Source organism: Parus major, chromosome 5, assembly GCF_001522545.3.
Source record: "Parus major isolate Abel chromosome 5, Parus_major1.1, whole genome shotgun sequence".
NCBI classification, from domain to species: domain Eukaryota; kingdom Metazoa; phylum Chordata; class Aves; order Passeriformes; family Paridae; genus Parus; species Parus major.
Genome location: NC_031774.1, coordinates 28802871 through 28815377, shown reverse-complemented (window position 1 = coordinate 28815377; position 12507 = coordinate 28802871). Strand labels below are relative to the sequence as shown.

Genomic DNA, 12507 nt, shown 5'->3' with positions numbered 1-12507 from the left:
TTTTAACAGACTAATTCAGTCCCCAGGGCCCCCGAGCTGAATTTCCTTCAGCTAGCCTGTGTTTTCCCAGTTGCAGATTGAGCACAGTATATATCAAGCACACTCTTATCAGCACACTGCAGGGAGATTTCCTTCCTCCTCAGTGCCACCGTGCTTACTTCACCTGTTGTATTTCCCTTAGCTTAGTGGTTTTCAGAAAGTGTGTTTCTCAGAATCTGGATAGTTGCTGAATTATAAATCTTTCAGTTTGGAATAATAACACCCCAATGTGTACAACATGTTACCCTGGGTAGGGAGCCATCCTCAGCCGAGCCGTGAGCGGACTTACCTGGGTGTCAGAAGCAGTGTGGCCTGAGCAGCACAGAGCTTTCTGTGGGCTGCCAAGAGATAGAGGGTTTCTCTTGCTTGCCTTGAAGCTTCTACCTGTCCAGCCTGTCATTTCAGTGAATATCTTTGGTGGGACTGGAGACACCAGAGCAGATGGTACGGTGAGTGTTGTTCCACATGATGTCTCCACATGGAGAGGTGAGGGCAGCCAATCCTGCATGCTTGCAGTCTGGTGTGCAGGGGCCTCGTAAGTGCCCCACGCTCTGGAGAGTGAACTGATCACAGATGAGGTGCAGCACTCTGTGTGGATTGAGAATTGAGAAATCAGGGATCTGGGTAGGCCAGAGTTAGAGCTGAGGGACAGCACACAGATCTTCCTGGCTGCTGACCATTGTCAAAGTATACCAGCAAGTGAAGTCTGTAACGTTATTCCCCTTCTGCTCCTTCAGGCCTCCTTCATTCCAGATACCATGGCACCATCATCTGAGGATTTACTGAAAGCCAGAGGACTGCTGTAGGTCACTGAGCACATTACCTTTGCTTTCAAACTGAGTTTGAGAAACTACCAGCAGTGTCAAGTCTGTGTCTCCTGGCTACGTGAATAGAGGAAGCTAAGAAACAACAAAGATTACATAAAGCAGGGAAATCCCCCTCAAACTTCTCCCAGACTACCTCAAACTGAAGCTGATTTGCATACATACAGTACAAATAACTTTGCAATGGCTTCTAGCCCCATGAAAAGGTTACATGTCCTTGCTTATAATGATATAATCAGGCCAGTTCTCCGAGTTGAATCACTCAGAGAAGATAAAAGATTGAATCAGAGCCTGTGCAGAAATCTAAGCAGTTTTATGTAGTATGTAGGCCTGCTTCAGGTGCAGATCTGGGTATGACTATTCCACACAAAATCAGTGGGAACTGTTCAATGCCTGTTAGTAACCAGCAGTTATTCTAGAAAAACAGTGCGGGGAAAACCCTGTGTTATGTTTTATAATTAGTGATTATGGATGGGCGGTATCATACATAGCTTCCTATACCTGTTTGGTAGAAAATGGACTTTACTGAAAACTAGAAAAAAGCTATGGTATTCTAGTAGTTAAAAACTATTGTCATCCACCTTACAAAACCTGAGACTCGTATGGCCTGGAATTCTTGAGTGATGCTGTTCAAAAAGCAGTGGTGTTAAATAGACTTCAAAGATTCCTGTGATTTGTTTTAAACATCATGGTTTAACAGAAACAAACAGGTAAGCAAAAAGACAGCATATTGGAAATGCACATTTACTGGTTTATCTAAAGCTCAAAAATGTAGTTGGTTAATATGACACTACAGAACTATTTTTTGTCATCTTCTATGCACTAAGAATGACCATGTTCATAAGTCATCATCATGCCTATGGAATGCCTGGATTCTTGTTGAAGACAGGTGGTATTTTCTGTTCCCTTGCTTAGAGAGTGGGGCTTGGGGCTTTGTTTGTTTGATTGTTTGTTTGTTTTAATAGGATGAGAATATAGACTTCTCAGAGGCTGTTTCTTTGGAAAGAATTTCTTGCTCACTCTATCTTCTTATTGAAATAAGTTCTCAGATACATTTCCTGTCAGCCGTCTCCCAAAGCTAGATGGAGTATAGACAACTTCACTTATTCTCTCCCAATAAATTCACAGAAGGGCTTCCTGTACATTTTTTGGGTTATCAATCAAGCCAGCTCTGTATTAACATTATGTACATTTGGGTAATGTTGTAGATGCTTTACTGTAAATACCAAAGCTGTTTTAAACAGTCTTAGAGGTGCTTTTGTCAGTGCAGCATATTTCCCTTGAGGAATATGGGAAATGAGAGTTACCATCATTGCCAGTATGGTTATTCCAGGACAGCTATATGAACAACTCTTCTCTAGTGCAGCTGTTTTTTGTATAGTTAACAAACAGGGCTAAAGAGGAAAACTGAGACACAGTTTACTTTGACAACTTGTGTAACAAGCCTTATGTTTCTTCTACAATATCACCTCTGTTAATCATGGCTTGTTACTGTGAAATATCCTACTTTTCACTTTCCTCCTTTCAGGTTTATTCTAACTTTTTTCAAAGCTTTGGTACTGCACAGTAGGAACCAGCCCAGGTATGAGCTGGCTGTTCTGCAGAGTCCTTCAGGCACCTGAGGGCTCTCAATTGGTCATTTGGAGAGACTGGAAAAGAAATACCTATTTGAATAGGCCTGGGATGCCTTGCAATACAGTTCATAGCAGCAAACCTGAGGACATGATGTGATCTGACTGATAATTAGTACCTTGGATATTTTGGTCCTGGTAACTGCGTGTGTTTCCTCAGCTTGTGTTCATCAGCTCACAGGTTGCTCAGGAAGGCTTTCATTTTGGTTTTAAATATTCCCTCTCACAAATAGGAGTCTGTTTGCTACATAAAGTGTCTAATCACAGCCACATAATATCCTTTATTTACATAGAGAGCTTCATCCCAAAGCACTTTACAGCCTGGCATTGGCAGAGGACTAAGACTAGAAGAGGAGCAGCTTATACTGGTTGAAAAGCAGGCTCCGATCTCAGCCTAGATATTAATAAAGCATATAAAGTGAAGCCATAGTATTCTCTCTCAATCCAAGGCAATTTGCTATTAGTTAGAAAATATATTGCTATAAGCTGTGTTCTGTTCAACTCTAGAAAACGTATTTGAACTGTCAAACATGAGCTGTAGTAGAGAATGTCCATCTTCTTGCTCATCCCATTCTCTGTTCATAGGTACTGGCTACCAAAAGTCAGTTTTCCTGGAATATTAGGGTGGTGCAAAGTACCCTAGCAAGTACAGTATTCTCAGCAAACACATGCTGGCCTTTGGAGAGCTCTGGCAAAGAATGGTAAAGAGGCTTCAACTAGTCTAAGGTTTGGCTCTAGAGTACATCAGAAAATTTGACAGCCAGAATAAGGAGAGTTTGGACACTGGTAACTAGAAGAACAACCAGACAGGCAGAAAAAAGAGGATCATTACATGCACATCAGTCCATTTTCAGCAAATCTCTACAATTAGTTCATAGTGAATTTAAAACCTTGTTTTGTTTTACATATTAAATGGGTTTCCAAGTGATTGTTTGCTGGAGGAAATAGCAACTTCACAATATCATTCAGAAATATTGTGATTGAAGTGTCTTGTCTTTATTGTGTGTTTCAGACCAAAAGGATCAAACAAATTCAGTTTGGGAAGGAACCAATCCTGCCCTGCAGCCCATAAGAGTGAGAAGCAGTGCCTTGAAAGATACTTCACATGATGCTGCTTTACCCAGCACTACTGGCGAGACTTCAAGAAATACATCAAATCTATAGAAAGGACAAATGAAACCTCCCCAAAGACTGAATGAATGATGACATTGGTTTTCAAAAATCTGGTGAAGCAGAGAAAGAACATTCTTTGTCTTCTTCTTCTCTTGTCTCTTCAAAGACTAATGGCAGAACCAAGTGCTGTTCTTAATATGTGTGGGGCCATACTTAACTCTGAACTTATGAAAAGCCTGTCTTTAGGTTAAGTGGCTTAGTAATAAAAGCCTCTGAACAACATACATGGTGCTGAAGAAGTGTAGGCCACATGTGCCTTCCTAATTCACCTCATCAGTTTGGAGGAACCAATGGCCAAGCACAGGAGTGTCCACAGCCCAAAACACAGTGAAACATTCACTTTTTATTTTAAGAGAATGATAAGCCCACTCAGTGGTTTGATAACGAAGCAATAGTACAGTAAGAACTTATTCCTGTAACTCACTTGGAAATCATCGGAGATTATGTAAGAGTTACAAATAGCTGGGCACTGTTCAGAATGTTAGGAGAACAGGTAGCAATCTAAACTGTGAGAAGATCAATGTATATTACAGCTGCTCAGCTTTCTCTGCCTTCAAAGCACTTCTGAAGTATTCACAACATGACTGCAAATCACAGAACTATTTACTCACCTTAGAGATCTAGAGAATGTATGACCTGCTCAAGGCCTCTAAAAGCATCACTGGCTGTGCTGTGATCAGGATCTGGTTGTTGCTGGCTCTCAAGCTTACAGGAAAGCCATGGGTTCAGTTAGTGCTGCTTCATGGTCACCACTGGCCTGGTTCCGTCTTCTGCTGTCCCTGAGCACTCTCTTGAACTGTACAGAAATATGAGAGGTCTGGAGTACTCCCGAAGTGACTGTAGGTAACCCAGCAAGGAAATGAGCTGCAGTGAGGCCACCTCAGGCAGCCAGGCAGGCAGGTTGCCATCTGCTGTTTGCTGTTGCTGTTTGGGGGTGATGAGAATGCTCCTGGGAGCACGTGGCCCCTACTAAAAAATATTGCACACCCTGAAGTGTAGCAGTGGCAGAGATGTGGAAGCTGATGTTGCATCACTCCCAGCCACCAGCCAGGATGGCATGGAGAGGGTATCTCTGCAGCTATCTGCTTGCATGCCTTTGGGCCTTGCACACAGCTTTGGGCTCTCCTTTAACAAGGAAGTTTCCATCACAACAAGGAAGTTACTGCATTTCAATAAGCTACTTCTAAAAGTAATATATTTCACCCTAGGGAAGAGCAATTTTCCAGCTTCAGTGTTACAAGTTTTGTGCTTTGAAGAGACCTTTGTAACATATAATTTTAATTTTGTTTTAGCTAAGATTTGGATTTTCTTCTTGACAGTGCTGCACTACCGGCCACTCAAACCCTGCTTAACTTGCTTGTAGCCATTTTATCTGAGTATCTTGTAAATATTTGGTAGAACACTCAGACAGAGAAGCGTTTTTTGCTCTTACAGTCACATGCCTGGTTCCAGGACCTTTAAGAAGTACAAAAGACTGAAGGCAGGGAAAATTCCACTGAGCTGCATTCAAGTCTCCAGGGAGCAACTACACTCTGTTTAGACTAAAATTTCTCATTGCTGTCTCTCCCTATTTAAAAAAAAAAGTAGAAGGATTGAGAGGGGAAGCTAGAGGGTTTCATTATTATAAACACCAGAATGCAAGCACTATTTTCATTTATTTCTCTCATACTGTGGAGCCATTTGCAGTTAGAGAGGGAGATAAGCTTTTCAGTGCTGTCTGGGCTACCTGGGAAATTTCCATCAAGTTCTAAAATGTTTTACAAATATTAGTGAATTAAAGCTTAATCCCCTTCTTCTCAGCCCCATGAAGCTAGTGCAGTATAAAGACAGGGCTAATGAGACCCAGGTAATTGTGCTTTGCTGAAGTCACAGGGAGAGCATGGTAAGAGAACTTGGGTCTCTGAGTCCCAGCTTTTCCTCTTACACTACAAACAACACATATTCCCTCCCTTTCCAAGGCATGCTAGGATATAGTGAAAACATTCTGGCCTCACACCTTGAAACAACCTTGGATTTTCCCCCTTGCTCACAACTGCTGTCCCATGGAATTAAGATGTTGAAAAGATCAAAGAGGAATGTGAAATGGGGAGAAAAAAAAAATCAAGTCACTACTCTGTCTGCCTTGGGTGTGTTCTGCCTCCACTGCTGCCAGTGGAGCTGGTGTTATGTTGGGAGCGACCTCAAACACGTTTGTATGTACTTCCATATAATATTCAGGCAGAACTGTGGTAAAAATGCCATAATCAACAAGAGAGTTTGGCTGACAAGTAAATCGGACAGATGAGCCAATAAGTCACTCTTGTATTGAATATATGTAATTTCATTATCCTTCTGTATGTGACCTGCATTTCTTACTGCTTCTTATTATTAGCATCCTGTAATGACAGCTGCAGCCATCCCTTTCTCCTCTTCAGAAGAGGAGGATTATCCATCAGCCAGTTCTTCTCCAGTGGTATGAGTGAGATTTTTACCACAGGAATTAATGATCAGTTGAAGAGAGCTGTTCCCAGCAGGGCCAAACAAAAAGCAATGTGCACATAAGTAATGAAGTGGAAGAGAAGGAAACAAATCTATAAAGTTCTTACATTATTTTCCCCTTAACTTCCCTTGTTCACACTGATAGATAACCAGACATGCAAAGCTGGATGCATATTGACAGTGACCAGTGTAAGCAGGACTGAGAGCTTCTCCCACTGTGCAAGCAAACCTGAAGTCAGTCAGCTACCAAACGAGATCAGCATGTACCAGCTATTCCAGCCCTTGCAGATGAGAGATATCTGGAGGAAAAGCAGTCCTCCTGTCTCTCCTGTCACCTTACAACATACCCCAGCACTAGAACCTTCGGCCTCTTAACGCTGTTACCTTTCGTGACAAGGCTCCAGCACTGGTCCTTGGGTAGGCTGCTTCTCTAGCACCCTTCCCTGTACAGGATCCAAACTCAGTGCAAATGCTGTGCACAGTGCTCATTTCATTCCCTGCTGAAAGGCAGCCAGGCCTGAGGTGGAACATGGCAAGCGCTTCGCCGCACCTGGCAACTCCACACAGCTGCTGAAAACAAGCAAGGAAGAAAGCCGTGTACAAATGCAGGGGAATTTTCACATAGGCAGGATGTAATTAGCAGAGCTGGAATTTGGCCAGGACACTGGGGTTAAAACACTGGCTTGCAGGTAACACACTGGGGTCTTTCATAATTCAAATGCTCAGGATCTCCCATTTCCATTTTACCTGGAAGATGTCAGAGGACTGTTCCCTATTTAATGGTCATGGGCAGCTCTCGAACATCTGACAAAGGAAGAAGTGTCTAAATGGTGCTGCACCTGCAGAGCTTCTCTGCCAGCAACTGCCCACCATGAACAACAGCTGAAAGGATCACATCCTGACAGGACCACGGCTGTACTGCTGTAAAACACACCTCCATGCCTTGGGGTTCACTTCACCCCTAAACCTCATTACTCAGTTTTTCGGCCCCAAATCCGTTCCAAACAGAAAGAGAAGATGATAAAATGAGGGCAGCACCTTACACATAAAACATAAGATAGAGAATATTACCATTAAGTGTTGCTTCAACCCTATTCTGTGCCATTTGAAATAATACCAGATAGCTATTGGACAAGAGAGAATTTAGATGAAGCACTTCCCCCCAGTGTAGATGAGAGAGCTTTTCCAACTGGCCTTGCCAGTAACACACAGAGCGTGAAGAGCTTTTGCCGCCTTCTTCCTTCCAGCAGGGAAATCGTGTTCAAAGCAGCAAAACATTTTTTTCCACTTCATGATCTCACTTTCTGTATAAGCAATTTTTCTGTTTACTATGAGGATGTTGAATGTCCACAAAAGACTGGGGAAGTCATTCATGAACCTCACATGTATCAAGTCTGCATGATGTTTCTACCATGATGTGGGCCACAGTAAATAATAATTGAAAACCTCTAACCCCTTGTCAATCAGACCTTCAGACATGTGCAAAGAGCTGACTTCCCCTGTGTAGTGCAGTGTGTGCAGACAAAACAAGAAGTGTTCCTGCCATCTGAAAAAGCATAATCTCTGCATCAGTAAGTCATAAAAAAGGGACCCCTCCTCTACCTCTGAGCTTAGCATACCAGCCTTTGGTTTACTAGGGAAGGAGGAGGGGGTTTTTGTAAGCCCAGGCTGCCATGCAAGCCCCCTCTTTGTCAAGTGTTGTTTAATACAACCACCAACCAAACTTGATGAGAGTACCTCAGTCAGTGGGACAACAAACCTACAGACAGCCTCCAATGGCAAAATGCACTGGGGAGAGTAAAGAACGGGCAGCTGCAGGCAACAGGAAATCCAGCACTAATAAATAAAATGTCTTATAGCCAGAAAGAGGAAATAAACAGCAGCAGCACAAACTGAGAGGACAGAAGAGAGCATAACTGTGGCATGGGAATCACTGAGTTACAGTGAGCTTATTTTTACAGAACGTTGTCCCGGTTTGCTATGTGTTCAGACTGCAAAAAAGTGGGGGAGTGGGGGGACTGCTCAAAGAGAGGGTCTCTATCAGAAGTTGTCAACAACCACTGTAATTAAGGAAGCAGCCAGAGCACACACAACCAGAGCTGCTGCCAAACTGAAATGAAAGCATTTTTTGTTTTCAGCTGTAGCCCCAAAGGATAATAAAAGATGGTTCTACCATGCCAAGTGAGGAGCTGCAGGGACACCATTTCTTGATGGCCCTCCTCCCATCCTTCCAAAATTATACACTGTGGGGAAGCAGTGAGTTACTGTTCCTAAGTGTGCTTTCAAAGCCTGTGCCTGCACACCCCATCTGACTGCAGCCACCTGGGAAGGCCGGCCGCAAGACAGGTGGGTCCTCAACCACCATGGTGACAATGGAGGTGGCACCAGCTGAGCTCTTCCCCCAGCCAGTGGGGTGTTCTGGCACTACTTGGTTCAGATTACTGGAGCTGCAACACTGGATTTTTCTCCCCTTGCCCTCAGCTATAGGTTTCACCACAGCCCCATAGCATTGCCACCACCAGTGAGATCTGTCACATTCAGAAGAGCCATGCACTACTTTCTTCCTGAGGACAGCTGCATTTAGGGGGCTCACTGGTGCCTTGGCAAGGACTTTTGTTGGTGGCACACCAGCACCGTGCTCTTCTTGCTGCTGACAGCACAGGGGGCCTGCGCCCATGCAGCAGCAGGTGCTGGGGAGCAGAACGTGGGCTGGCAGAGCCCAGGAGGTTGGCATTGATCTTCAGCTGTGGGACATGTGGCTTTCACTGGTGGCTGTAGAAACTGGTGTGCAGGTTCAGTGAAGGGAAAGAAGTCATTCAGAAATTGCATGCATATTTCTGAATTCATTCATTGCATGGTGTTTGCCTTTCATCCTCCCCCCTGGGCTCTGTGTGCATTGCTGGCATTCTCTCCCAATCCTATATAATAATTCCCAGGTCTCCGCAAGCCACTGCCTGCCAGTGGAGCCCAGAGTCACTGGCTCGCCAGCCCGGTCACATGAAAAGTTACACGCGAAGGTTTAATGCTTTCTCCTGACCCCAGCCCCTGTTCCTGTGAATCCCCTGCAGTGTTTTCCTAATCAGGTGCCAGGGAAGCTTTGCACTGAGCAGGGTGCTAAGAAGGTGGCTATTTATCTGCAGCATTTCCAGAGTCTCTGAGCTCTCCTGAGCCCTAAATACAAGCAGTGGAAGCAGGTGAATGTCTGTCAAGGCTGCCATTTAGACCTGAAGCTGCTTTCCAAACAAAGGCACGTTGCAGTTGCCTCACTTGTTCTTTCCCAACTGCTGCACTAATGGTTAATTGCTTCAGCAGGCATGGAAATCACTTCTCAAAGCCTGCATACATAGCTATGGTCCAGTAGAATTTTAACCTTCACTGGACATTGACAATATGTCTGTTACTAGGGTGTCAAAAAAAACCCCACAGCCCTTCCATTACCAAATTCTAGGTGATGCAAGTGTTTAGTTCATCACACAACTTGTGAAAGTGGTAACATACTGACTTTTCTGTCACACTTATATATGACATATCAGAAAAAACACATGCTTGTGGAGAATCTCAAATGGAAGCGATCTTTTCTTAAATGTGGATGAAAGGCAGAAATATTCAATGGCTGTTTCTGATATCAGCAGTTAAAGCAATTTCCTGCTATCAGTGTTACGGGAGGGAGGGCAGGTATCTCCTGCAGGAAGAGTTCTTGTTCTCCACCTGATGTTTTCATGTAGGATTTCACACATGGCAGTGTATGATTCATGCTCAGCTTTTGGAAGCATGGGAGTTGTGTCTGGCAGTCAGGGCCCTGTGTTCCTCTGGGTTTCATACAGACCACAGAAAGATAAGCCAGTTGTACCTTTGAGCCAGACTGTTGGATAATCAAACTGAGCATTTGATTTCAGTTTTGGTCCTTTTTTATTTTTGAAGGCAAGGGATGCAGCTTTTTATGAACTCCAGCCTATACCTACATTTTTGTGGGTTTAGGTGAAAAGACCAGGTAAAGTTTTAAGTTGCAGTCTGTTTATATTGTTCTGGTTTAAGCTCTATCATTATCAACATAACTTTTAAAAACATACAAAAAAAGCCCCCAAACTGACAGTGTTTTTCAAATTCTTTGCTTTCTCATATATTCAAAAGTGTAAGCCTGTCCTGCTTGGCTGACTGGCTGTTTGATTATTGCTTGATATGACATTGCTTCATTCTTAACTGTAACCATCAAAATCATCAAACCTGAGTTCTAGTCTCAATTACACTCAAACTCAAACTATAACTTCTTAGTATATATGGTAATTAACAAACTTTGCTTAAATTGTATATTCCAAACTCAATCCAAGCAGGAGTTAAGAAATCCTGCTTCTCCCAGATGAGAGCATGCCTGAATAATATAGAAATTACTTTTCTCATTCAAAAGCATTGGCAAAATACATGCATAAATACTGGGATTTAATCAGCCAGTGCTGTCTCTTTATTTAAAGGAAAAACTTATTTAACCCTTCAGGAGAGATTCAAGCTACCAGTGACAATGCAGGCAGGTCTGAACACCCAAATGGTAATGTGTGTAGAAAAAAGTGTGAGCTGGTGATGTCTGTGTCTGTAATCAGCTGGCATTGTCCACCGTGCCACACAACAGACAGACCAGCAAGAAGGATCTTCCATTTCTGGAAAGTGCTGAAATGGGGGAACACAGCGATCTCAAAATTGTCTTTCCTTCTATGAAGTATTGTCTTCAGGATACTGCTTGACATTCATTCAGTCAAATATTTTGACAATTTGAACAAATAAGCAGGAAATGGTTTGATTTTTTGGCTCCAGTGGGCCACTTGTGAAGAAGAATAAGTAGCACAGCGTGTGCCACGTCTCTTAAATACTCTTGTTTGCCAGAAACATAAGTGGTGTATTTCCCGGGCTGTGGAAACAGTTATCATTTCCAGTCCACCAAGTCACCCTTCTGTCTCCACACACCATCCCCAGCCCCACATAGGGCTGGGGTGAAAGGAAGCATCACTCTGAATTACTCTGTTGTTACTCTGGTGTTTGTGAGGAGAGGGTGCATGTGCACATAACACATTATCCTGTGCACGTTTCTGAGAAGGGCTGTGATTGCAGTCACTTCACAGTGGCACAGAAGAGGAGTAGCAAGCCGAGGTGGGGCATGCACAGGCACCTGAGAGCCAAAGCTGCACCTCTCTCCAGGCTGCTCTGCGGAGCCAGGCCCGTCTTTTCGAGCATGCTGCTGCAGCATACCTTCACGGGAGCCCTGGGCCAGGGCGCTGCGCTTGGGGAGATGCCAGAGGAGCTTTTGTCTGTGCTTTCACTGCGGGTTTAAGTAGTTCGATTAGCATCTGGGTCAGAGCACATGGAGCAGCCCCGGCTGGGGTGGGAGAAGTCACACTGTGAGGCCACACTTGAACGTGGCCACTTTACCGCACCGCCCCGGGTACAAAGCCTGCTTGTGTGGGGCGCGTCCCGCCGTGCGTCACGCCTTGGTTGTCAGTGGCGGTCATGGGTTGTTGGGGGGTGACACAATAACCTCTTTATGCTGAAAAGAATAGCGGGAGGAATTGCGGGAGACCATTGGAAACATAACAGCAAAGAAGGGGTTTGGCTTTTGTCTGTCCCTCAAGGTAAGGTGCCCAGGCAGTCGCTGAGCTGCCTCGGCTGCTCTGGAAGGAGCGCCAGCAAAGCAGCATCAAGGGTGAATGCAGGGCTTTGGGTATCTGGGACTTAAAGAAACACCCAAGGAAGACCCCATGGTATCTCTGTGGTAAAAACATGATAAAACTGCTTATTTAGGGTAGCGTTTTACAGCAGCTCATACTAAAGTCTGGGCTGCCCCGGCCTTCTTGCCCCCACTGCTTTCAACACAAAAGCAGCAACACAAGGAGTCATCTCAAAGAGCTGATCTGTCTGGAAATTAGACTGTGTTTTTAATTACAAAATAAAAGTTTGCTTTATTGGAATGTCTTTTCGTTCAAAGAGAACTGGAAAAATAAAAATATTAGGAACTGAAATGGGCAAAAACAGCCAGAAATTTGAAAAAATACTGATACAAACTATAAAAAGCAGTCAATATTTTTACTGTCACTGAATGTCTATCTCTGTCACTGTCTCCTATGCCAGCCCCTCAGCCATACACTCCACAAAGCAGTTAGCCCAAATAATTCAGATATGCTAAGCAAAGCTACTCTGAATATGGCTTCTAACCTAATTAGTCAGAGCCTTATCCAGTTCCCATGAAAAACAGCAGGAAAGTTTCCTTCAATGCTAATAGATGTAAGATTGGATTGTAGAACAAGCATATAACTTTTGACCAAAAAGTGAAGTTTTTCTAAAGCACTGATAAAATATTCATGCAGGAGAATGTGGAA

At 43.8% G+C, this 12507-nt stretch overlaps 1 protein-coding gene across 2 annotated transcripts in view; it reads left to right on the top strand.

Moving 5' to 3' along the window:
* RAD51B (RAD51 paralog B) overlaps positions 1–12099 on the top strand; it is a 366995-nt gene extending 354896 nt beyond the window's left edge. For both annotated transcript variants that reach the window (XM_015630799.2, XM_015630798.2), the window contains exon 11: positions 3507–12099. In XM_015630799.2, the coding sequence (XP_015486285.1) occupies positions 3507–3658 (152 nt within the window). In that variant the 3' untranslated portion in view covers positions 3659–12099. The remainder of the gene's footprint in view (positions 1–3506) is intronic.
* Positions 12100–12507: the final 408 nt, after the last annotated feature.